This window comes from Macrotis lagotis, chromosome 2 (genome assembly GCF_037893015.1).
Source record: "Macrotis lagotis isolate mMagLag1 chromosome 2, bilby.v1.9.chrom.fasta, whole genome shotgun sequence".
NCBI classification, from domain to species: domain Eukaryota; kingdom Metazoa; phylum Chordata; class Mammalia; order Peramelemorphia; family Peramelidae; genus Macrotis; species Macrotis lagotis.
The window spans coordinates 102,911,796-102,938,946 of NC_133659.1; the positions used below are offsets into that span (position 1 = coordinate 102,911,796).

At 40.4% G+C, this 27,151-nt stretch overlaps 1 protein-coding gene across 3 annotated transcripts in view; it reads right to left on the minus strand.

Annotated features, from left to right (window-relative positions):
• Window positions 1-9,347: 9,347 nt before the first annotated feature.
• FMOD (fibromodulin) overlaps window positions 9,348-27,151 on the minus strand; it is a 55,461-nt gene continuing 37,657 nt past the window's right edge. For 2 of the 3 annotated variants that reach the window (XM_074222413.1, XM_074222414.1), the window contains exons 2-3: window positions 22,642-23,628; window positions 9,349-12,627 (exon numbers count right to left, since the gene is read on the minus strand). In XM_074222413.1, coding sequence (XP_074078514.1) covers window positions 12,476-12,627; window positions 22,642-23,614 — 1,125 coding nt within the window. In that variant the 5' untranslated portion in view covers window positions 23,615-23,628 and the 3' untranslated portion in view covers window positions 9,349-12,475. Of the gene's footprint in view, window positions 12,628-22,641; window positions 23,629-27,151 lie in introns of all 3 variants that reach the window. The other variant, XM_074222415.1, reaches the window with a different exon arrangement.

The window sequence follows — 27,151 nt, forward strand, 5'->3', positions numbered from 1 at the left end:
ACCCCTTCTCCAACATTCTGTATTTCATCAGTACATTCATATCTGGAAAAAGAGTGACCAAATCTTCCCTTCTTTTCAGGATAGTGTGTAGTGACTACATCACTGATACCATATCTACCAACCCATGCTTTCCTCTCTAGATACCTGGCTAGTCCACTGCTGCAGAGAAGTTTGCCCTAATTTGGGTCACATCTTCTTCACAGGCATCTAAGATGCTAAACTAGATTCAAAAAATGTGGCTTCAAGTATTGAATGAAATAAGATTCATAAATCTGGCGGAATAGAATACTTCTCTTCTCCCTTTTCCTTTTAGCAGTAGCAAGGGACAGGAACTTTTGTACATTGATTTTGGTACAATGACTTGTAAACAATAGGACTTAAATTTTTGTTGAATAAAATTAAATTTCATTTAGGCATGACCTTTTCCTATCCTCTCTAATATTAAACTAGTTCACATGTGGTGACTATGTGACCTTGGTCAAGTCACCTTATTCAGTTTCTTCATCTATACAATGAAGGGGTTGGACAAGATAATTATCAAAGTTACTTCTGGATCTCAAAGTCTAGGAGATGTGTAAAGTTATTATGGAAAAAAGATAGCTTGATTTAAACTTTTCACCTATCACTCCAAACTCCATAGAAGGCTTCATCTGTTCCCTATTTCAAAGAATGATTAAAAGTGAGTCATAGCTGCAAAGGAATTCCATAGCAGATTCTTCCCCCCTTTTCCAGAAGGCTTCAGGATGACTCTAACTTTACCTTGTCACCTCCCCCTTGAAGTCTTCTAACCCAATATAGATCTTTTCACCTCTAACTAGGACTCTGACCCCATTTTATACCTTTGCTTCTGTAACTAGGTCAGAAGTAATCCAGGCTTCTATTAGACTCCCTGGACAAGTGGATGGGAATATTCCTTTTATCTCAAGCCCAGGATGACTCAGTTGGGTTGACTTTGGTCCTTGTTTTCTTATTTTTCTCTGTGTCCTAATTTCCCTTTGCCTTAGCTCCATGGGAGGTGCCATCCTGGGCACTGCTAAAGAGCACGTTTCAATGGATTGCAGCAATTTTTCCCAACTCTACATCTGGGCTCTATCCCCAGGATGTGACCTAGTTTCCTGGAAGAATCATTGGTCTGGAAGTGCAGGCTGCCATGGACTTGCACAATATGTTTACCCAACATGGGCACTTCATAGTTAGTGGCTTGGGTTCACCTAGACACTTAGATAGGGATGTACATAAAGCCTTTTCCCCTTCCCATTTATTTCCTTTTATTATTATTTTTATTACATTATATTATTCCCTATTATTTCCTGCTCCTCCTTCCTCAACTTCATCTATACTAATTGGTTTCTCTAGTTTATTTGAGCATGACTACAAGGGCCATATGGGGTAATGTTGAGTAGATCAGAAAAGGTCCCTTGAGACAAAAATCAAGCATCCCTTTATTTAGTTTAGAAAAGAGAAGATGTGGATTGATCTAGGAGAATTTGGAGGGGCATGGGAGGGCAATGGGTAATGCTTTGAATTTGGAAATCATTCTTAAAGTTCAGAAAATTGCAGACCTAGATAGAACCTTCTAGATCTAACCAGGAGTTCTTAAATAAAGTCTATAAACTTAATTTTTTGTTAATTAGTGTATTATAATTGATCTCCTTTGTAATCTTATGCATTTTAAAAATATATTTGAAAAAAGTCTTTTGAGAGGAAGATTCACCAGATTGCTAAAGGGGTCCCTAAGAGATTAGCAACATTTGCCCTAGACCAGAGACAGAATGGCCCTGTATTTGGCGCTACCATGGGAACTACCAGAAGGGACTTGAAATTCAATAAATCTAGGAGCTTTTTAGGGGTGAATTAATTAAGTGTTTGACCAGATATAGCAGGTGAATGATGTTATAAATATCCAAATCACCCTTGGCAAAACAAAAAGGTTCCTCACCCCTGTTCTAGACTAATGCTGACAAAGTCAAATTGAAATGAGGGACCACTAAATTGTATATAAGGATCCCTCCTGGGGTCATATTGACCCAGAACACCACATATTAATAGTTTCTATGTTTTATTGTGTTTTTATTTGTTTTTTAAATAGTTCCCAGTTACATTTTACTCTAGTCTGGTGGCACTCCCAGAGGGTTGTGAACTGCACACAAGGCAATTTTTTTTTGTTATCTCTACTTTAGACTATTTCCCTAATTTTCTGGATGACTAAACCAAGACAGAAAGGTCAAGTAACTAACTAGAGGTCACATGGCTATGTGATAGCCCAGAAAGGACCTAAACCTAGGTCTTTGGGCACTAGGAACAATATTTCCCCTGTGGTCTTACTCCTCTTCCGGGAGGTCAATGAACTTATAGTCAAGGTCTAATTTTTCCATGTAAACTTTATTGGTGATTATGCCTTGGATTGTCAGGGAGAGAACAGGAATAGGCTTAGAGAGGGTGAGTGAGGGATTGTCAGTGAGTCAGTCAACAAACAATTGATAAGTGCCTTTTATGTGCCACACATTGTCTAAGGTCAAAAACAATAATTAGGGGAAAAGTCCATGCATCCATTTCAAGGTCTTCTCTCTAATTACCAGGTCTGGGTGTCTCATATGCCCTTATTTTCATCTGTGTCTGATTTTTCATGACCCCCTTTAGGGTTTTCTTGGCAAAGATACTTCTACAACTCATTTTCCTGATGAGGAAACTGAAGTAAACAGGGTCAAGTGATTTGCTCAGGGTCACACAGCTAGTAAATGTCTGAGACCAGATTTGAACTCAGGAAGAGAAGTCTTCCTGACTCCAGGCCCAATGTTCTATCTATTATGCCACCTAGCTGCCTCATAAGCCCTCAGAGTGATGCCCTCAGTAATTGGTTTGTGAAGGCTTTTCCTGACTACCTTAGCTCATGGCCATCTTCTCTCAGGTCAATTGGACCCCAGGAGGGATCCTTATATACAATTTAGTGATTCCCTCATTTCAATTTGACGTCGGCAGCATTAAGCTAGAACAGGGGTGAGGAACCTTTTTTGCCAAGGGTCATTTGGATATTTATAACATCATTCACTGGCTTTATTTGGTCAAACATTTAATTAATTCACCCCTAAAAATCTCCTAGACTTATTGAATTTCAAGTCCTGTTGGTAGTTCCCATGGTAGCGCCAAATACTGGGCCATTGTATCTCTGGTCTAGGGTAAATGTTGCTAACCTTTAATGTTAGGACCATTAATTTATCACCTGTTTTATGCTGTAATATTTTCTTTTGCAAATCTTCAATATCCTCTACAAATTTATTAATTTCTTTAGGATTGTAGTTTGGTTTGTACCTCTTAGAAATAACTAAAACTATTTTAATAAGCAGGATTTAGAATCAGAAGGAAATTTAGAGATTATTTAGTCATATCCTTTCAATTTTCAGATGAGGGGAATTGAGGATGAAAGAAGGGAAATGATTTGACTACGGTCACAATATTTTGGAACTGGCAAAGATAGAACTGGAACTCAAGTGCTTTGAGTTAACCTAGTGCACAGTGTCATACTTAATTATTCATCTATTCACTCATTATATTAATAAATATTTGTTGGGGGCAATAATGGCCACAAGCCTAGTACAGTGATTTGTATACCACGGACACTCAATCAATTGTCCGTATATATTATATTCTTAAGTGGAATACCCTGTACTGACATCTTTTTTTGCTCTTCCCCTGATTTTGCTAAGACAGTTCTCTCTTCCTTAAAGGCCATTTCAGTGGAGTCTTAAAGGCATTTTATCATGGTATTTAGGAAACTGGGGACTGGCAAAAGCAGCCTCTGAAGTGAGTGGGCATAATTAAAACTTCAAGGATGTGATTGAAAAAGTCATGCTTTTTCATTCAAGGTTCAATGCTGCCCTCTAGTGTTGAATTATTCAATTCGTGACACCATAGCAAGCCAATATTGTCCATGGAGTTTATAGCCATTTCCTTCTCTAGTGTATGAAAGCAAACAGGAATAAGTGACTTTTCTGGGGTCATTCTGCTAGCAAGTACCCTGGACTATATTGGAACTTGGGAAGATGAATATTCCTGCCCAGAACTCTATTCACAGTGCCACTTATTTCATGAACCCTACTTACATCAATAATTCAAAACCCCATGAGAAACAACAAAATTGGAACAGGGAGAAGACTATAGTAGCAATGGAGTACTTCAATGATTCAGATAGCTGTTAGAAATCTTATGCCTCTAATAAATTTCTGAGTTCACTTGGCATTTCCAGTTTTTGGCAAGTTGAGGAAACATCCATTTAGCAAAAGAGACTTCTACTGGGATCCCTAATTGTGAGCAAGAAGAATAAATGGATTCATGGAGTTTGAGAAGAAATAATTGTGATTTCATAGGTTTTGTAATTACTAAATAGAGGAATCCTAGGAATAGTCAGATTTATACTCTAGATTTTAGGAAAATGAAAGAGATCCCTTTCAACAGTAATATGCTACTGCTCTGGTTCCAAGGAACTTTCTTCTTTAAGTGGTTCAATACTTCAAAACAGCTGATTTCTTTCATTGGGGTGGATTCTTTTTCTCAATGACATAAATCACTTCTTCTTCATGCCTCAGTAGTGAGGTTCATGAATTATTTTGGTCAGTACCTGCAGATTCAGACACTGAAGCTGAGAGGGGAAAGTAGATGTGTTCCAATTAAGAGATCATAATTCAGAATTTGAAGGGACCTAAAAAACCCCATCAAGTTCAGCCTTCTGTAGGGAAACTGAGATCCAAATAGTTAAGGAATTTATCCAAGATCACATAGGTGAATGTAAATAGTATCATAGGCAAGATTTGAAACTGGGAATTGCTGACTCTCCATCCATCTTCCTATCTTCTACACCATACTGTTCTGAAGAAGGAAAGCCTTGTCCATTCTGTTCATGACAGGAAGGCTGCAGGGTTGATTGACTGCACTGACAGCTCCCACAGAGATACTCATAAGTGATAGTTAGTCATCAGTCTTTAATGTTTGCAAAGGGCTTTCCTAATAATAACCCTGAGAAGTAGACAGACTTAGAATTTTTCCTTTACATATGACAAAACTGTGTTAAGTAAATTGTCTAAAATCATAGGTAGTAAGTATCTAAGGGAAGATTTGAAATCAGATGTGCTGATTTCAAGTCCAGAACCCTGTCCAGAATGTTTAACCTCCTTCCCTCTTCCCCCTGCCATCTCCTCTCCCCTGTCCCATAAGTAGGGTAAGTAGGAGCATCATCAATAAACTTTTGTGTTTCACTCACTTTTTAGTCACATGGATTTTTAATGACTACATTTGGGATTGTTTTGGCCAAAATATTGGAGTGATATGCCATTTATTTAATTCTCTAACTTGTTTTATAGATGAGGAAACTGAGCTAAACAATGTTAAGTGATTTGGTCAGGGTCACATAGTCTTCCTGTTTCCAGATCCAATTCTAGGCTCTATCCACTGTGCTACCTAGTTATCTCACCTTAATAATTGTCTTTTAATGCATCCATTTATTTATTCAATGAGTGTCATGAAAACTAAGGGAAAAAAAAGATGGAAGAGCAAGGAAGAGGGACAATGCTCCTAGATGGCTCAGAGCAAGCATCATTGGTAAACTCTTGTTTTGTCTCCATCTTCTCTATCAAGGAGAATGATCTTTAGATTATAAAACAAAACGAAACAAAACAAAAAGTTTTGATTCCATCCTAAGTAGTCAGGAGAGAACTAAAGCCCATGAAGAGATCATGAGAGAACAACTTCCCTCAATGAGTTCAAATCAAATGGTCAGCTATTTTTTCAAATGTTATTGCTGAACTGTTACTCTGATCTTCAAATAATCACCTATAATATTCAAATGATCAAAGAAAATAAAATGGGAGAGGATTAGAAATGAGTGAAATTTCTGTTTCAGAAAGGTATGTTCTTTGAACTATAGAGTTTTGAATTTGAAACCTACCCCTAGAAAGTCAGATCATTAAATGAGCAGATTATGAGCATTTAAAAAGGGGAATGGTGATCTTTGGGAGTCAGAATGGGAACCAACTTTCATTGACAGGATTATTATCATCAAATTTCTAAATGTACTTGATACATATTCCTATCAATTTAATTTTAGTTCCTTGTTTCAATTTGTCAAGATATTTTTGAGGTTTTTGTTATAATTTCATCTATTAATCTATTCACAATGAAATGAACTATTAATCATCTATTATTGAATCTTTTAATTGTTATGAAGCAATTAATCTTCATCTTCAATTCAATGATTAAATATATTGAACAGGATAGCACCAAGAGCAGAATCCTGTAATACATCACAAGAATTCTCTCTACATTGAGTTTTGTCCCTTAATCATCACTCTTTCAGCGTCCAACTGTTCAAATAATCTCCAATGCAACTAATTATTTTATCATCTAATCCTAAATTCTTCATTTTACCTACAAAGATACTATGAAAGATTTTTACATGCCTTACAAGGAGGTAAATTTTGGCTCAACCCAAGGAAGATCTTCTGACCAATGGTTGTTTAGTCATTTTTCAGTCATATCAGATTCTTCATGACCCTATTTGGGGTTTTACTGGCAAAGGTACTGGAGTGGTTGGACATTTCCTTCTTTAGCTCATTTTGCAGATGAAGAAACTGAGGCAAACAAGGTGAAGTGACTTGGTCAGGATTGCACAACTAGTAAGTGTTTCAGGTTGGTTTTGAACTCAGATCTTCCTGATTCCAAGTTCAGTGCTCTATCCAGTGCTCCCATCCCAATAGAGTATAAGTCTATGAGACTCTCCACTGTGCCACCTAGCTGCCTTCCTAACAATTATTGCTTTACAAAAATGGAGTGGGCCATTTTGGCATCACTGATCCATGGAAGCTTTCTAGACTTGTATGGTACTTAGATACCATAGAAGTCTTCTAGACCAACTTTTCATTTTATAGAACAGAATGAGAGAGGTTCAGTGACTTGCCTATAGAAAATAAATGCCAGAGATCACGTTTGATCTTGAGTTTTTTGACTTAGCTAGAAAGTTCAGTGGATAAAATACTGGGTCTGGAATTAGGAAGACCTGAGTTCAACTGTGACCTCAGGCAATTGCTAACTATATGACCTTGGGTAGGTCACTTAACTTCTGATTGCCTAAATTCACCAGAGAAGCAAATGGCAAACTATTACAGAATCTTTGCCAAGATAACCCAAGAGAGCTAATGAAGAGTCAGACATAACTGAAAGGCACAACAACAACCTTCTGTCTTCAAGTCCAATGTTTATCACCAAAATTGCTCAAGAAGAGAATTGAAGACCACTTACTAGGGATGTAATAGGAGCATTATGCATTATGCTTGGGATTGGAATTGAGTATCTTTGACGCCTTTGCAATCTTGATATTCAATCAATCTATGGCTTTGTCTGCAGCAAAATCCATAAGAGTTTATATAGTCCTTGGATTAGAAAAGAGGAATGTGTTATAATTTTGAAATTTATGAAGCAGGTGTGGATTTTTTCATTTCTTGGACATGACATTCATTGGAACTAATAAACTGAAATGCTATTTTGAGAGATTATATGATAAATTTGTTTGGGTTTTCTTCTCTGAAAAGTGGAATAAATCCTATGGTATCCTTATTATCATCCCCTGGGTCCCATCTCATTCCTCTAGTACTCTATGTGGCCATCTCATTGGCCTTCAAAGGGAGAACTACAAATAAAGTTACCATTTATGCTTTGTATCTGAACATCTTTCCTCCCCCTCCTCCTCCCAAAGGCAAGGTTAGTGGTTCTCACTTTTCTTCTTTTTTTGGATTCAGTTCCTCAAGAAATCTTTTTTTAGGTTTTTTGCAAGGGGTTAAGTGGCTTGCCCAAGGCCACACAGCTAGGTAATTATTGTCTGAGACAGGATTTGAACCCAGGTACTCCTGACTCCAGGGCTGGTGCTTTATCCACTATGCCATCTAGCCGCCCTCCTCAAGAAATTTTACCCTAAAAGTTTCCAGTATAACATAAAAAACAAGAAAAGCATAACATCAATGTGACACATTAGAAAGGGGTTATAAGTTGTTGACACACCCCTTGTACAAGACACATCCTTTCTCTGGGTCTCAGTTCCTCCATCTAAAAATTGAGAGGATTGGATGAGATTCTCTCTAAAGATTTTTCCAGTTCTATGAATGTATGCAAACTTTTTTCTTCCTTTTTTTGTATTATTTGTAGATTGACGATATCTGTAGTCATTTGAATTTATCAGTTTTTTTTTGATTTGTAGACTTCCTCCCTGGTGCTGGAATTGGAGTAATGGTATAATTATTGATGAGGTGATTACTACATGGGTCTTTGGTGAGTCATGGACCTGACTAAAACATTAAAAGAAGGGAGTTTGATGAAAAATTAACTAACCCTGGAAGTGAAAAGGTGAGCATCTGACCTCATTTAGTAAAGCCCAACTTCATTCCCCAAAGGGAGTCAGACAGATTAGTTTAGACGAATTTTGTAACCAGTTTAGTTGGATTAGTCAGTTGGCTGTTTAGCACTTTGTGTATGTTTGGAAACTTTTCTCTTTAGTGTGAATAAATAATCCCTTGCTCAACCCAAGTGTGGTTTAGATTCATGAAAGGGAAAGGAACATTCTTAGTGACAGCATATGGGCTAAGGGAATAGTAAGGGATGAGGATATTCTAGAGATTCCAGTTAAGATTGGTCAGAGAAGCAGAACTGAAGAAGAGATGCTGACAGGTTCCAAGGCCAAACAAGAAATTATTCAAGGTCTCTGGGAACTGGAAACTGTTCTTTCAAAGAGCTTAATAAAAATACCATCACCTTGGATCTTAATCAGTATAGACATACACTATCTAGTCAGAGCACTATTCTTGACTCAGGGAATTATCATGGAAACACAATGCTATAGTGGAAAGAGTTAGTGCTAGTTTGAATCAAAGGACTTGGACTTAAGTCTAAGCTCTGCTATTTACTACTTCTATGATTTAGATAAATCATTTAACTTCCTTAATGCTTATTTTCCTAATCTATAAATAATTATTGTATTAGATGACCTATTTAAAACCCATAGCATTATCCAGCTTAAATCATTTACCCTTTTTAAGACTCACTTTTCTCATCTGTAAAATGATTGATTGAATTAAATGTGATGGTCTTTAACTCCCAGCTCTACATCTATAGAAATAATTTGTGGATTAAGATGCAGATGTGGCATTTTAAGGGCTTATCTATTAGGAAATCACCCCCAGAGAGAAGACTACATTAAAAAAAACAAACCTTAACTTGCTCTCTCCCTCCTGGACCTCATCTGTTTTTATGACTTTCCTGACCCTTTCATTTGATGATGTTCTCTGCTTTTTCAATTTTCCTCGGCCAGTAGTTGTCTGCATATATGCTGCATATACCCCTCCCATCCCAAAAGAGTGTAAGTCTACGAGACTAAAGATCATTCCAGTCCTTTAATCCTCAGTACAGCATCTGAGGTCATATGTCCTTATATAGAATATGAATGTTGGTCTTCCAGCAAATCCTTGAGTTCAGGGGATCAGCCACTAGAGGACAGCAGAACCTCAGGTTTCTACACAGAACTAGGTCTGCTTTTCTCTGTTGTTTCTCTTTCCCTCCGTCCCTCCTCTCTCTCTTCCTTCCTTCCTTCCCAGATCTTGGGTCCCCTTTCCGCAATGGAATTCCCTTTACCAATGAAGGTCAAACCCAATTCTGTAATTTATACCCTAGCAGAATTGACTGGCAACATGAAAATGTTAATGGTCAGGACAGCTAGGTGGTGCAGTGGATAGAGCACCAGTCTTGGAGTCAGGAGGACTTGAGTTCAAATTTGACCTCAGACACTTAATAATTTCCTAGCTGTGTGACCTTGGGCAAGCCACTTAACCCCACTGCCTTGCATAAACCAAAAAAAAAAAGTTAATCGTCAGTGTGCATGTGTGTGAGGTTGTGACTCTTGGGTCAGGTCTCTCTCTAACCCACTACATCATGCTGTCTTCTCAAGACTAGAATTTCAAAGTTGATGATAGAAGATGATGGGGAGGAAAGAGGGTTATTAAAATAGAGCTACAAAACTAGAGATCATCCATCTACTTTCCTTTATACAGATGAAGAAATTGAAGCTCATTAGTGCTGAATGACTTGCCACCCAGGTAGTTTGTGGCAGCACTATTTTTTTTGAGAGTTCTTCAGTCCTCCAACTGCAATCATAAACGGGTTTTATTGATCAGGATAGTTACCAGTCATGCTTTGCCAATAGTACAATGTCCTTTATATGGATGCCATAGAATTTTACATGCAGATGGTTTCTGGGGAGCACTGGATTAGGAGACAGCACTTGCCTCCTCACTCAGAAGCTCCCTGACCAAAATGAGCAGGTTGTTTGGCTTTTGCAGGATTCAGGACCCATAGGCCAAGAATATAATCCAGGTATCTTTCTTATTTTATAAGGCAAACTTGAAAGCAGATACCATGGATGGGGGTGGTGTGGTGGCCATGGGCTGGGGTGAAGGGAATTATGGAAGTAGGAAACAGACATCAGACTACATTTCATTAACTGCACTCTGGAAATAGGCAGCTTAGGGATCTTCTCTCCATTCTCTAAGCCTCACAGGAGAGAAGACACCTCATGTAAGAGAGGAAGCAAGGGGAAGAGCTGGAAAAGAATATTCAATTTAGAATGAAAAGAAATTGCTAATTATATTCTCCATGCCAAACCAGGAATCTTCAGTAATGAGGGCAGCCCAGGGATGCCAAGCCCAGACAAGATTTGACAGTCTGACTTGGGCACAATGAGCCTAATGAGCATTTCCAGATAGGTCTAGCACATTATTCCCAAGCCCTAAGATGACCCAGCTAACATGAATTACCCTTCCCTTCTCAGGAAGCCCTATAGATGGACAGCAACAAGGAGATGTTTAGACTTTTATTCTAATTTCTAGAGAGAATCTGAGAAGTAGGATTCAGTTTAATCCAACTCCCCTGATCTCTGATCCTGAGAACCATAGCCAAGGGGGTCTGCTGAACTTTGTTTCCTATCATGTCTTAAGGATAAACCTTTTTAATACCTGATTCCCAGAGGAACCAGGGGCATCCAAAGCCCCTTCCACTGATCTTCCTGGACATTCTTTTTTCTTTTTTTTCATACTATGTAGATCTAATGTCAGAAAAGAATGCTGGAAGCAGAGGAATGGATGAAACTACTAATGTCTGTGAGGACAGTGGATTTGTTGGCTGATTTCTGTTTGCCTGAAGAACTGAACAATGCCTGTCTGCCTCATGGACCCTGATTATGAGTGGACACTGGTCTTCTCTGAGTAAGATAACCACTGTCCAGTTATGAAAAGCTTATTGTAGTGATAAGGTACATGCCTTTCAGTAGAACAGGAAAATTGCTAGGATGCCAGGCCATTTGGGGGAGGGGATATTTGGGTCTTAATGGCATCCAATGTGTTTTCCAAAGGTTAGAGTTGGAAAGAAATACAATTATTGTTATTTCTTCCCACTTCTGAAAAAGTATATAGGCCTTAAATCGGCTCTCTATAGGCCTTAGAGCATTCCTGGGTTATCTGCCTTACAGCAGAGGGTCTCAAATATGAAAAAGACTTCTATGGGAGGAAGGTTTTGGGAACTATGGGAAATTCAGAAAAGGAAACTAGACAAAAAACATATTCTGAACTAGGTCCTGTAGTGAGTCCCAGAGTTATAAATGCAAAGGAAACCAAACCCTGACTTTGAGCAGAGGCAATGTCAAAGGTTGTTCACTGAAAGAGGAGCAGAATGAAGCCAGGTAGGGAATGTTAGTTATCTCAAGTTTCTGCTTGAGAACCAAATTTAGATTCTTAAACTTTGCTTGAAGAGACTTTGGAATAATTGTTTTCTACTTCCTGAGATGGTTAAGAGTACCAACTGGTCGGCTTGTATCCAAAAGAAAGATTAGCCAACATCTACCCAATAGAAGAGATACATTTCCAGGATCACAGACCCCTGAGTTCAGTTTTGAATGGGTGCAGTGGGTTTTCTAAGAATTATTGATGATGACATTGTTAGCTCTTCCACCAATTTATGACCCTGTCAGAGTGTTGGCTTCCTCATCAGGCATATGCTTAAATCCTGTATTCCATTTCTACCCCCACCCTCAGTAATCTTTGTTTAAAAGGAGACAGAATGAATTAGCAATCCATGGGATGCACATCATGGTAGTGTGAAAAGGGTGGCCATCCAGCCAGCATTTGACAAGTGTGATTGATACTTTATCACAGAGGCTGATTGTTGGTTACTGATGCCTCTGATTATGGCTAGTTTTTTTTTTGTTATGATGTTGGTAACCATAGGTATGACCCTCACACTCACATGGGGCAGTCCTGGATCTTGCTGCAAAAGCCAAACCAAACCATCAAGCCAGACACAGTGGGGCAGTGAGCAACTGCTGTCATCTTGATCAAAGCTCCCTCCCCTGGGCCACTTCTCCCTCCCCTTAGGGCCCAGTGCAGGAACTGGATCAGATCTCAATGAGGCTGGCCAGGCGAAGGCAAAGGGGAGCATCAACAGGTAAAGCGCTGCGTTGGATCTCATTTCCATCAAGTCTCAGCACCTGGAGCTTGGAGAAGTTCATGACATCAACCACAGTGCAGAAGCTACTGATGGAGAACTCTGTGGGGAGAAGAAGTGTGCCCCAGTTAGAGACTTGGATCATTCTGAATTTCTCAAATCCCCATTTTCCTTCTTCACAGGCAGTCTCTCTGCAACTGGTTAGGTAGAACACTAGGGATAGGCAGCTTGAATCATAGGAGATAGTTAATGTTAGAGGTTGAAGGAACCTTAGAAATCATCCACCTGCTTTGTTTTACAAATAAATGGAAACTAACAAAGCTGAGGTGACCTGTGTCACTCATGAAGGAGACCTGAGGTGACCATTGTCACTCATGAAGGAGGCCTGAGGTGACTCGTGTCATTCATGAAGGAGACCTGAGGTGACCACTGCCACTCATGAAGGAGACCTGAGGTGACCTGTGTCACTCATGAAGGAGACCTGAGGTGACCAGTGTCACTTAGAGAGGTGACCTGAGGTGACCATTGTCACTCATGAAGGAGACCTGAGGTGACCCGTGTCACTCATGAAGGAGACCTGAGGTGCCCATTGTCACTTATGAAGGAGAACTGAGGTGACCATTGGCACTTATGAAGGAGACCTGAGGTGACCAGTGTCACTTAGAGAGGTGACCTGAGGTGACCCGTGTCACTCATGAAGGAGACCTGAGGTGACCCATGTAACTCATGGAGACCTGAGTTGACCATTGCCACTCATGAAGGAGACCTGAGGTGACCATTGTCACTTATGAAGGAGACCTGAGGTGACCAGTGTCACTCATGAAGGAGACCTGAGGTGACCCGTGTCACTCATGAAGGAGACCTTAGGTGACCATTGTCACTCATGAAGGAGACCTGAGGTGACCATTGTCACTCATGAAGGAGACCTGAGGTGACCCGTGTCACTCATGAAGGAGATCTAAGGTGACCATTGTCACTCATGAAGGAGACCTGAGGTGACCATTGGCACTTATGAAGGAGACCTGAGGTGACCAGTGTCACTTAGAGATGTGACCTGAGGTGACCATTGTTACTCATGAAGGAGACCTGAGGTGACCATTGTCACTCATGAAGGAGACCTGAGGTGACCTGTGTCACTCATGAAGGAGACCTGAGGTGACCAGTGTCACTTAGAGATGTGACCTGAGGAGACCATTGTCACTTATGAAGGAGACCTGAGGTGACCAGTGTCACTCATGAAGGAGACCTGAGGTGACCCGTGTCACTCATGAAGGAGATCTAAGGTGACCATTGTCACTCATGAAGGAGACCTGAGGTGACCATTGGCACTTATGAAGGAGACCTGAGGTGACCAGTGTCACTTAGAGATGTGACCTGAGGTGACCATTGTTACTCATGAAGGAGACCTGAGGTGACCATTGTCACTCATGAAGGAGACCTGAGGTGACCTGTGTCACTCATGAAGGAGACCTGAGGTGACCATTGTCACTCATGAAGGAGAACTGAGGTGACCCATGTCACTCATGAAGGAGACCTGAGGAGACCATTGTCACTTATGAAGGAGACCTGAGGTGACCAGTATCATTTAGAGAGGTGACCAGAATTGAGAGTTGATCAAGGTGTCACTCATTAAAGTGAGCCGAGTTGACCAGTGTCACTTATGAAGGTGAGCTGAACTGACCACTGTCACTTATTAAAGGTCAGAACCAAATTTAGATTCTTAAACACAGGTTTGATCACATCATCCCCTTCTTTCTTTCTCTCTCTCTCTCTCTCTCTCTCTCTCTCTCTCTCTCTCTCTCTCTCTCTCTCTCTCTCGGCCTTTGCAAGGCAAATGGGGTTAAGTGGCTTGCCCAAGGCTACACAGCTAGGTAATTATTAAGTGTCTGAGGCCGGATTTGAACTCAGGTACTCCTGACTCCAGGACCAGTGTTCTATCCACTGTGCCACCTAACTGCCTCATGTTATCCCCTTCTCAATAAGGTCTAGTGGCTCTTTCTTGGCTTTAGGATAAAATATTCCTCCATGTGGCATTTAAAATCCTATGCAATCTGACTCTATTATTATTTTTTTTTTAAGGTTTTTGCGAGGCAAATGGGGTTAAGTGGCTTGCCCAAGGCCACACAGCTAGGTAATTATCAAATGTCTGAGATCGGATTTGAACCCAGGTACTCCTGACTCCAGGGCCGGTGCTTTATCCACTGTACCACCTAGCCACCCCGCAATCTGACTCTAGCTTACTCTTCCAGTTTATTACACATTACTCCCCTTAACTCTTTGGTACAACAAAGGACTCCAAGTTCCTCATATCTCATATTCCATCCCTGTGTCTCTGCATAGGCTGCCCTTCATTCCATTCTGTACCCATTGCTTGCTTAAAATCTCAGCTGGTCCCACTTCCTCCTGAGGTCCTACCTGAATCCTGTTGCTGGTGACCTCCTGCCCAATCCCTTGGCTATTTATTTTGTGTATGGTTTATATCTTTTATGCAAAAGAGTGACTTCCCCCAAGTTGAATGTAAGCTCCTTGAGGGCAAAAGCTATTTATCTTTTTAGTGCCCAGCTCATAGTAAGGGATTACTAAGAATTTATTGAATGAGTGAAGCAAGGTGAGAGCCTGGAGTCATTCAGACTTCAAGTCTTAGACTCTATTCACCACAAATATAACTTTTTAAAATATGGAATGCTTTATGAATTTGTGGATCATCATGGCAATTTTTTCAGAATTGTTCCATTCTTTTTTATTTGGGTATTGCTGTGCTGCTGCTTGTCCTTTTTTTTTTTAGTTTTTTGCAAGGCAGTGGGGTTAAGTGACTTGCCCAAGGCCACACAACTACAGCTAGGTGATTATTAAGTGTCTGAGGTCAAATTTGAACTCAGGTCCTCTTGACTCCAGGGCCGGTGCTCTATCCACTGTGCCACCTAGCCGCCCCTTGTCCTTTGTTCTTGAAGAAGACCATGACACATACTGAATGATATTATTAAAGTATAAAATTAGGGACAAGATAGAGTTGGAACCCAGGATATTCTTTCAACTTCTGACAAATGGAGAAAGTAGTGAATACATCCTCTGAAATTGCAGACCTGAGCTCCACGAGTTAGGTACCTAAAGACTTCATAGTCCTAGAGATTCTGGTGAGCCACAAAGAGCATTTTTTCCTGCTCTGTCATAAGCATGAAACAGAGAGGGCAGCAAAACAGCAGCTTGGAGGAAAAGCTTGCATATGAGAAACAGTGGTTTTTAGCTTCTGCCTGGGGAAGGGCTCCCTTGCAATGTGCAAGGCGGGAAATGGAGTGATTCAGATCTCCAATCACTCTTGTCATTTTGCAAATCTAGAAAGTGACAGGAATTAGAGGGAGATTGAGTCGAGAAACAAGTGCCTCTAAGCATCAGAGCCTGGTGGGTGTATAAATAAAGAACACTCTCTTTTCCAGTCTGTGCTCTGCCAAAGGAGAGAACAGGGAGTCTTTCATTTTGAAAGCTTGAAAACTTGAAAATCATAGACCACTCAGGTTGCTAAGGACCTCAAGGGGGTCAAAGAAAGAATTCCTTTGCTTCTTGCAGATTTAAAAGCTGTGTATCCCTTTCCCTTTTCTTTACAATCTCTAATGATCTGTATATGTTTATTTAGTGCTTAGGACTTGCCTGGTCATCTGTAGGTGATTAATAAATGCTTATTGATTGATTAAGAAGGATTTCCCTTAGGAATTGAAGGATTCCAGGATTCAATCCAACAATTATTAAGTACCTAAGTGCTGGGAATGCAAATAAGAACAAGAGACAATCCCTACCCTCAAGTAGTTTACAATCTAATGGGGAAAGATTAAATGTCTAGAAGATTCCTTAGAGATTATTCTAGTCTGGTCCTTTACAGATGAGTAAACTGAAGTTTAGCAAATTCACAGAACTTCCCCAGGATCACATAGCTAGTTAGTGATAGGGCAAGGTCTAGAAATTAAGGTATACTGCTTATGAGTCATTTTTTATTCTTATTGTACCATATGGTTTGCCCTAGTTCAATCCTAATAACAACCTGATTCTGTAGGTTTAACTTTAATAATTTTCTTTACAGTCTCATTCTCTCTCTGGTTGGCCTCAGTTGGACAAAATGATCCTGCCCTCTCATCACACTTACTATTTTGGATAAATTTGGCATCTCTTTGCAGTCTTTGAAGTTAGTTGCCTGTTGTTGCTGATTGACATTTGTTCTCTAAGAAGGCTATGACATCAGGGATGCAAGTGAATTGAATTTAAGGGAGGGGATTGCTGTGCTAAGTCACCAACATCACTTTCTCCCCTGGAATCATATGGGTCCTGTGGCCAGAGATGAAACAGGATGACTGGAGATGGCCCTGGATGCAATGAGAAACTTTGAGTTTTTCTTAGTTCTCAATCTGACCTGCTATGTAAACAATCCACAGGGAAAGATCCAAGCCCAGGTCGTTGCCTGCTCCATTGTTGACTAATGTTCTGACAGCCCTGAAAAGCTTCAGTGGCCTCTATGGCCCCTTAAATAGAAAATAGTATACATAAATTTTGGAGAAAATGACTTTGGACCCTCCCTTTAGATGTTGTTTAAGATATTTCCTGTCAAGTGTGGGATGATTTCCATGTAATTAGAGCCTGCTTGGAAAACTGATCTTGAGTGATATTAGAACTGCTTTCCTCAGATTCATTTCCCTCCTCCCCTCCTCCCCCCAGTTAGTGGGGACTTTCTGGCTTTCAAAAGTGATGGAGAGGTCTCAGTTTGGGGACTAGAAAGTAAAGCATGGTGTGTTTGATGGAGCATTGAACTCTGAGGCTGAAGGATCTGAGTTCAAATCCTATCTCAGATACTTATTAACCATGTGACCTTGAACATATGTATTAAATTTTATGTACTTATTTCCCCCCATCTGTAAATGAGGGATTTGGAATCCTAAGTCCTTTCCAACTTTAAATTTATGACTCTATGATCATATAACCCTGAGATATAGAGGGAGCAAAAGGTGTTGCTGTTGAGTTGTTTCAGTTGTGTTAAACTCTTCATGTCCCTATTTGGGATTTTCTTGGCAAAGATACTAGAGTAATTTGTCTTTTCCTCTCTAGTTCATTTTATAGATGAGGGAACTAAAGGAAACAGGGTTAAATGATTTGTTCATAGCTAGTATTTGAGGTAAGATTTCAGTGCTTGAAGATGAGTCTTCCTGAAGGTCTGCACTCTAGTACCAGTTCTGCTACCTAATTAGCTGCATGACCTTGGAAAAAGGTCTGGTCCTCAGTTTCCTTATCTGTCACAATCAGGAGATTGAACTATAAAATCTAAGACCTTTTTCAGCTCTAACATTCTATGAATTTGGGAGAAGGAATTTGAAAGAAGGGAAAGAAATCATTTGGAGAGCAAAAGGGTATAGATGAGGACTCATGAAAATAGAATTGGGGTGGCTAGGTGGTGCAGTGGATACAGCACAGGCCCAGGAGTCAGGAGTACCTGAGTTCAAATTAGGCTGTGGGGCCTTGGGCAAGCCACTTAACCCCATTTGCCTTGCAAAAACTTTAAAAAAAAGAAAATAGTTTGAATCAGTTGCTCAGGAGAAGAGATGGAGGACAATTAATGGGGTTATTTTAATTAATTTCATTAGGTTTCAACTAATATTAATAGAATTATTTTTGATTCCCATGAATAGAGCAGAAGAGTTGAAACTACAGCCCAGAAGCAGAGGATCATAAAAGAACCTTAGAGGCTATCAAGTCTACTTCCTACCCCCATTTTACAGGTAAGGAAACTGAGGTACAGAGAAATTATATAACTTACCCAGGGATAAATATAGCTAGTTAATGTTTGAAGTGGGATTTGAACCCAGATCCTCCCTTAAGGAACTATACTACGTGGCCTCTGGATCTGTACTGAGACATAAGCAAGAATTTCCAGACTACTGAAATTGTTCCAGACCCTGGAAAGAGTTACTGGGGAGGTTGGAAAATATCATTTCTCAGAGATCTTCCAGAAAACAGTGGCATAATCTAAACTATTTTTTGGACTCCTATGACGTTTGGAGAGCTCATCTACTCCCAGAACAGATAAGATAGTACAAGAAAGGACTGTGTCTAGAAAATTTCCTAAGGTTGTCTTAATCTGGGCTGAAGGACTACACTGGGAGCAGAAGGAGTCCAGGGTATGGTGACTCAAACCAAACTGTACTCACGGCTCAATCTGGAACTGGGCTGGAGGCTTAGTAATAGATTCTCTGTCCCAGACCTGGGCAGCCTCAGGTAGGAATGCTTTGTCAAGATGCCCAGACAGTGTTAACCACCTGAGCTACAAATGTTTATATACATAACTATGTGCCCATGTAGATAGGTATATATTTATGTACAGAGCATCTGTAGATTCTTTTCCACATGATAGACATTCAGAGCCCCTCTATTTGCCTCGAAGGAGGGATGATGAATAGGATAGGGCTTCTGCTCCGAGACGGCGGGAAGACATTTCTCAACCCAGATTAAACACTGACCTAAGTCTTTCCAAATTCTTCCTACTGCACCCGCCCTGCTTCAGTGGATCCCAGGGTTTTGGAATAACATTCTGAGCTGTGTTCCTCTGCTGTTGCCAAGCTGGAAAAGCTAAAGGATATGCTGATGGAAGGAGGGGGCAGGGAGAGAGCAGCCTGTCCATCACTCTACCCCATGCCTATTGGGTATTAGAATTTTGATCATCCTCATTCCCCAGGTTGCTGTTTATAAGGTCCATGGATAGAAGGCAAATTAATATAGTTAAAAAAAGACTATATTTGGAGTCAGAGGTCTTATGTTTAATTCCTAACCCTGCTTACTTACTTGAATAAGTCACTTCTTGTCCCTGTGCCTCAGTTTTCCCACCTTCACAATGAGGGGATTGAGCTAGGTAGCCTTTAAGGTCCTTTTTAGCTCTCAGAGCAAGGATAAAGATCAGTCAATAATTCTTTAAGTGCTAAACTGTGGAAACCCATTAAATGAAAATTAGATTCATGGCTTGCTAGTTTTTTTTATAGTCTGTGTAAGCTTGGGTAAACCCTGTCCCTTATCTGGGCCATAGTTTCTGCATCTTTGCAGTAAAAGAATAGTATTCATGTAAGTGGGACCAAAAGGAATAAGGAATTAGAGTTATTTGATCTGGAGAAAATAAAGCTAGGAGTAGTCTCTTTAAATGAGTCTTCAGTCCTGGAAAAGATCAGAGCATCAGAATCAGAGGGAAATTTAGAGTCCCTTGAGTACAATTCCTTCATTTTTCAAAAAAGAAGAACCTGAGGTTGCAAGAGAGTCATAGGACAAGTTTTTTTTTTTTTTTTTTTTTTTTTTTTGGTTTTTGCAAGGCAAATGAGGTTAAGTGGCTTGCCCAAGGCCACACAGCTAGGTAATTGTTAAGTGTCTGAGGTTGGATTTGAACTCAGTTATTCCAGACTCCAGGGCCCATGCTCTATTGTGCCACCTAGCCACCCCACACAGACTAAATTTTTGAGGTAAGATTTGAACCCTGGTCTTTTTGACTTCAAGTCTGGTGCTCTATTTTTCTCATTATTTCCCACTGTCTTTATGTGAGTGGTGGAAAGTAATTTCCATTGATGATAAGAGATATGGTATTTAGTTTTATAATGTCAGAGGGACTTGGGGAAGCAGAAAATTTAAAATAGAAGAGAGATGTTCTCAGAGTATTCAAGAAGGTGATTTCCTTCTCTGGAGAGTTTTAAGGGACACTGGGTATTTGGTCTTACCTAGAGATAGAAGGGATAGAGTCATCCCTTCTACCCTAAGGATTGGACACAGGTTTTTCTGGTCATATATTCAAGGTGAACCCTTGGGGTCAGTCAGAAAACCCAGATAGCTCTGGATGAGGGATGAGAACTCCTATTGAAAATGCTAACTTTAAGGTGGCCCAACATAGCTGAATGCATGAATATTCGGTCTTTTGCAGAATAGGCATCTTGGAAAAAGATTCCTTTGGGTCTTCTGGTCCCAGGAGAAGTGAGAAGGTTTTCATGAAAACTGGCCTGGGCTGAAAGTCAATGGTGAAACAGATTTTTCCCAAACTTTGTTATCTTCTCGCCATCCCACTCTTCCTTCTGTGTTTTGGGGACTAGGTACCCTTCTAAAAAGCCACAAGCTGATTGTGCAGTTCTCTCCCACCAGTCACTGTTTTCAAAATCCTTTGCCTGGGGCCATTGATGAATCCTATTTTCCTCAGGGAGAAGAGAATTTGACTGCTACCAGAAGGGGGGTTACATGCTGGCCCAGTTCTTGGTTTAATCCCAACTGGGATTAAGAACTCTAAAGGTTTCTATAGGGGTTGGGTTCTGTTAAATGTGAGACCTCATTAGGAAAAGAAGTTGAAAAACACCAGGATAATCAATACAAAACTAGGCTTCATTCACTATCTATACCAGTTGTGGTCTCAGAATGAAAGTTCTTAGAGGGCTGTAGGCTGGATCTTTTTACTTTAGATAGCTATGGATATAGAAGCATTTAGGAAAGAGGAAGCTTGTTGATTCACTTGCCTTCTACCCACTAGTTAGGGGGCTAAAGTCACTGTGACTTGTCCACAATAATAATTCATACTTATTTCAATCTTTAAGCTTTACAAAGTGGTTAGACATAATGGTTAGGATTCTGGACATGAGTCAGGAAGACTTAAATGAAAATATCTCTTCAGACAATAATTAATGGTGTGAAACTGGTCAAGTCACCAAATATATATGTATATGATGCAGATGTATATATATATATATATGTGTGTGTGTGTGTGTGTGTGTGTGTGTGTGTGTGTGTGTGTATACAGTTTGTTTTATGAAGTAGGTACTATATCAAATGAGAAAACATAAAATACTTTGCAAGTCTCAAAATCTCCTATAACTATATATTTGTTTTATTGTTTGTATTTTAATTGTTTGTATTATTCTTTTTCTTAAAACAACCCTGTGAAGTAGACATATATTATTGTCTGCCATTTTACAGGTAGGAGGAAACAGGTTCTGAAAAGGGATATATAATTTTAGTTATGACTCTTCCGTGAGTGGTAAGTGGGGTCTTAGAACTGAAGCCAGAATTTAAATCCAGAGCTGATTCCTGATGTAACCAATAAAAATAAATCATTTTACCTTGTGTTTATGGGTCTGGCCTGTTAGATAAACATATTTATTAAGATTTCAAGAAGTTCTAGGAGGGATCCATAATGGATGTGTCCTACCAGGAAAGACTCTCTAAGTAAACAAAGGGCTCTCTGAAGGTTTTTGAGATTTTCAAGGTACTTCTAGAGAATTTAAAACAGATATCTATAATTAGAATACTCTGTCTTAAAGTGCAAATGAAGAATGGAGGTTTATCAGATGGAAAAAAGAAAACAAGTTAAAAGACCCATTTATTAACTGGTGATGATAAATCTGGGACTTATACCCTAAAGGACTGCAGGCTGAGATAAAAATGTTAACAACACACAGAAATCCAAACAAATGCAAATTATGAGACTCAAGAGTTATTGTATTTTGCTATGGTCCAAGGATTCAGCATTTCTTGACACCTTGTAGTATTTTATAATATTGGCCTATAGGTAATTAAACATGACCCGCAGCTAGTGGTCTCAGGAATGTAGCTTCCATATGACATTACAAATTTTCTGTATACTCTAAGTTTGACAAGTAGGGTTCTTTGCTTTGCTTCTAATATAACATACCACTTGTGTTACTTTCTCCTAAATGAATTTCCTCCAACTCCAATTAGGATTGCCAAAAGTCTAGAGCTCTGTAAAGCTTTTTAAAAGCCAGTAATCCACCCAGGATACGGGCACATGATTGCAATCCCTGCTACTAGGGAGGCTGAGGCCAGATGGTCCCTTGAGCCCCAGGAATTCTGAGTTATAGTGAGTTAAGCCCATCTGATGCCTGCACTAAGTCTGGTATCAATATGGTAAGTTCTTGGTGGTGGTGGTGGTGGTGAGGGTGGTGTCAGTCTGTTCTAAGGAGAAGCAAACCACCCCAGTGGGTACTGGGACTGGTCCCATGAGAGGTCACTAAATTTTCAGCCTGGGTAGAAAAAGGAGGACTTAGTCTCAAAACAAATAAAAACAAAAATGCCAATTATCCCTCTTTCACATTCCTAAGGACTCACCATTGATTCGATTTCCTTGAAGGTAGAGATTCTCCAGGTTGGTATTGACTGGTGGTATCTTTTGCAGCTGGTTGTAGGAGAGGTCAAGCTCAAGGAGACTGCTGGCATTGAAGGTGTTGGTGGACAGCCCATTGTTGGTAAGACTGTTGTGAGACAGACGCACATAGAGTAACTTGGGTGACCCCCGGAAATAGCTGTCTGGAACAGTGAAGACATTATTGTGCTCAAGGTACAGCTGTTCAAGGGCTGCAGGCAGTCCATCTGGCAGCCTCCGGAGGTGGTTATAACTCAGATCCAACATGATCAGAGATCGGAGGCCCCTCATGGCAGTCCCCACCTCTTGGATCTCATTGTGCTGGAGATATAGAGCCGTTAGGTTCTCCAACCCCTCCAGAGCATTGTTGGGAACTCGGGAGATTTGGTTATGGTCGAGATGGAGCTCCTTCAGCGATCGGGGCAGGGGGCCAGGCATCCGGGTCAGGTTGTTGTGGTCCAGGTACAGCCTCTCTAGATGCTTCAGCTTGGAGAAGACTTTCCTGCCCACTTTATCACTGGTGATCTGGTTGCCATGGAGAGCGATCCAGAGGAGTCCAGTGGCATTGTCAAAGACAGCTTCCTGAATGGCTGAGATCTGGTTGTTTTGGAAGTAGACATACTTCATTCGGGAAGGGACAAAAGGCAGGTACTTGAGGTTTCTGTTGTCACAATACATAGCAGTGGGGAAGTTGGGAGGGCAGTCACATTCTTGGGGGCAATCTCGGGGCTCTGGGGGAGGCTGACTGCCATAGGCATAGGCAGGACCTTCTTCCACTCCATAGGGATAGGGCTCATAAGGCTCATATGGGTCATAGGGATCGTAATATGTCGACTGCTGGCTTCGGAGGTAGTGGAACCACCAGTGATTATCATCTTCATACTGAGCCCAGGAGATGGAGGAAAGCCCAGCCAGAAGCAGCAGAGACACCCACTGCATTGTGTGTCTAGTACCTGTTAAAGGAGAGAGGACAGAGTGAGCAGGAATGTGACTATTATTTGCTATGATGTCTTCTTTTATTTTTCAATTAATAAACACTCATTTCCTTTCCCTCCCCACTCGTTTCTCCTTCCCTCTATCCAATGGATTGGGGTTGGGGAAGGAAAAGAAAAACAAAACCCTTTTAACAAATGTAGTAGTCAAGTGAAACAAACTCTCATATTGGCCTTTCCAAAAATGTGTGTCTCATTCTACATATTTGTCTATTAGTTCTCTGTCAGGAAATAGGTGGCATACTTCATTATTGGTCCCCTGGAGTCTTGTTTGAACAGTTTGGGGTCTGTAACTAGGGTAAGGTGTGACTTCTGTCTGCCTGTCTGCATCAGATTGGAAGCAAACAAAAGGCAGGGACTATGTCCTTTTTCTAAGACTGAATTTTCTAAGGGTAGAGATCAGGTCTTTCATCAGACTAAGACTCGGTCAAAGCTGTCTTTGACAATGCCACTGGACTCCTGGATCTCTCTCTATGGCAACCAGATCACCAGTGATAAAGTGGGCAGGAACTATACTATGTGCTCTATGTTCTAGAAACTATGATAAGAGGTGGGGGATACAAAATGAAACAAAAGATAGTCCCTGTTTACATGGAGCTCCCAGTCTGAAGGAGAAGACAAGAAGCAAACAAATATGTAAAAACAAGTTTGTTTGTTTTTTTAATATAGGAAAAATAGAAAATGAAAAGAAAAGGAAGGCACTAGAATCAAGAGAGGTTGGGAAAGTCTTCTTTTAGAAGATGGGATTTTAGGAAGCCAGAGAAATCAGGAGATGGACCACATCTTTTCTAAGAGACCAGACCAAATGTTCCCTGTCAGATTGAAAATTCCCCAAGGGCAGGAACTGGATTTCAGTTCCACCAGGATCTCACTGTTCTGGGATCCCAAACAAGACATTGCTTCTCCCTGAATCTTGTCTTCCTTATTTGTAAGAATAAACAGCTGAACTGGATGATCTTCAAATTGGTTTAATGATCTATGGACCTACGCATACTGTTTTTATCTGGCTTTTGTTCTAGTAACTCCATTCAGGTTTTTGTACTGAGAGATATAGACCCAAAGGACACATAGAGTATGGAGCACAAAAGAGGATAAGTTAGAAGGCTCTTCTCCTGATGGCCATAGAGTATTTTATTTTTTATTATTTATTTTTCCAATTATATGTAAGGATAATTTTCAAGGATAATTTTTGTAATGTTTTCTCCCTTCTCCCTTTAATCCCCTAGCCTAGGATAGCAAGTAATCTGATATAGGTTACATATGTGTACAATCACAATACACACATTTTCATATTACTGTGAAAGAAGAATTAGAACAAAAAGAAAAAAAACACGAGAAGGAAAAAGCAAAAAGCAAAATTAAAAAGGTGTATGCTTTGATCTGCATTAAGATTCCATAATTCTTCCTCTGGATGTGGATGGAATTTTTTATCACAGGTCTTAGAGAATTGTCTTTTGCTAAGTCTATTACAGTTGATTATGGCCTGATGTTGCTATTAAGGTATACAATGTGTTCCTGATTCTGCTCACTTCACTCAGCATCAATTCTTGTGAATCTTTCCAGGTTTTTCTGAAATTTGCTGTTCATCATTTCTTATAGAGCAATAATATTCTATTATATTCATATACCACAATTGATTTAGCCATTCACCACCTGCTGGGCATCTTCTCTGTTTCTAGTTCTTTGCCACCACAAAAAGAGCTGCTATGAATATTCTTATACATGTGGGTCTTTTCCCCTCTTTTATGATCCATGGAATATGATTCTTCCAGGTCGGGAAGGACCTTGAAATTGACCCCTGAAACCTGGGGAACCTTTGGAGCCTTTTGGACCCTGAAAGTTTATGTTGGGTAAGATTTTAGTGTCAGGCTTGGAGTTCTCCAGAACTGAGCAAGCTCTTAGGGGAGAGCTTCCAAGGATAGTGATATATTTCCAATGGGGTCCTCTCCAAGACTGCAGGGGCCTCTGAGTTTTTCCTAGATGCCTAAGAATACTTTTGAGTGATTTGAAATGCCTCAAGGGATATGGGGTGCCTCCCTTCTCTGTGGAATCATTTGGATATCTGGAGAAAGAGCCTAGGTATCCTTAGTAGATTAGGGATTTCTTGAGCCCAAACCACTTCAAACTGTGGAATGAGTTTCCTATCCTGATGCCCTTCCCAGTGTTCAGGGTAAACACCTAATTTTTCAGTAGAACAGACATCCTGATGATAAGAAAATTCCTTTGATTAGCAGTTTGTGAAGTGACAGAGGGAAAGGTGGACCAATAGTGAACCAACAAAATGGGAATGGCGCCAGAACACTGACTGTCAGATTTGGGTCTTGGCTTTCTACTCCCCAGGGATATTACCTATGAGCCATCAGGGCCCAAAGAGACAAAAGTGGGAAGGTAATTATATTCAAGTATCATCTCCTTATACATGTTAACCTGTGAATTGGGTTTGGTGTCAGAGGACCTAGTAGCTTACTGCTTGTGTGATCTTGATCATGTTACTTCACCTCAGTTTCCTCATCTGCAAAATGAAGGAATTGTATTGGATTATCTTTCCCAACTCTAAGTTTATGACCACCTGACTATCCCCAGCTCTTCCAGGTAGTCCTGCCCGCCAGCCTGCTGACATCACCCCTTCCAATTCACCCATCTCTTGCCAAGCTACCTGTCTGGCAGAGATGATCTAGGAATGTCATTTTCTCTCCAGAGGGCACTGAATGTTGGCACCTGAGCTTCTCGGCTCCATGCCTAGATCACCCATGGTGCCCCACGGCCCACTGCCACCATGCTAACCACATTGATTGGATGAGAACATTGGAGGAGAACTTGGTGGGCAGAGAAGGTGTGTTACTTTTTAGGAAGTCCCCTAGGTGAAGAAAATGGGCATCAAGGAATGGCACACCAAGTACAATTAAATCAAGAGTTCATTCATTCCAACTGGGTGCCCATCCCAAAACTGAAGGTAGAAACTTTCCTGAGATGGAGAATCAAATCCCTAGAAATGAATCCTCAATCTTCACACACACCCTAATCCTATGTGTTCCTTATCAGATTGGAGGGTCCCTGAGAATGGAAGTTGTAGCTTCAGGGTACTCTCATCACAACTATTCTCTTCTTTAAAATTAGACATTGATGATTCTGAGCTGGGGAAAGATAACAACCTAAAGGATCATATCAGGAAAGGACCACATTCTTTCATTTTGCAGATGAACTAACTGAGACCCAGAGAGAGGAATTAAAATGCCCAAGGTCATAGAAGTACTAAGTAACAGACCCAGGATTTGAATTCAGATTCCCTGACTACAGACTCAACACTGTTCATATTGTATAAATGCTAGTCTCTTAGAATAGAAAACTGAGGAAAGAGCCTCATTATATCTTCTGAAAAGATAGAAGGACTCCAAATTTTGTGTAGCATGGGGTTTGGGGGTATCTTTCTGGGCATATCTTCTCCCTAGGCTTCTCTAGACAAATATATCTGGGGGGAATGGAG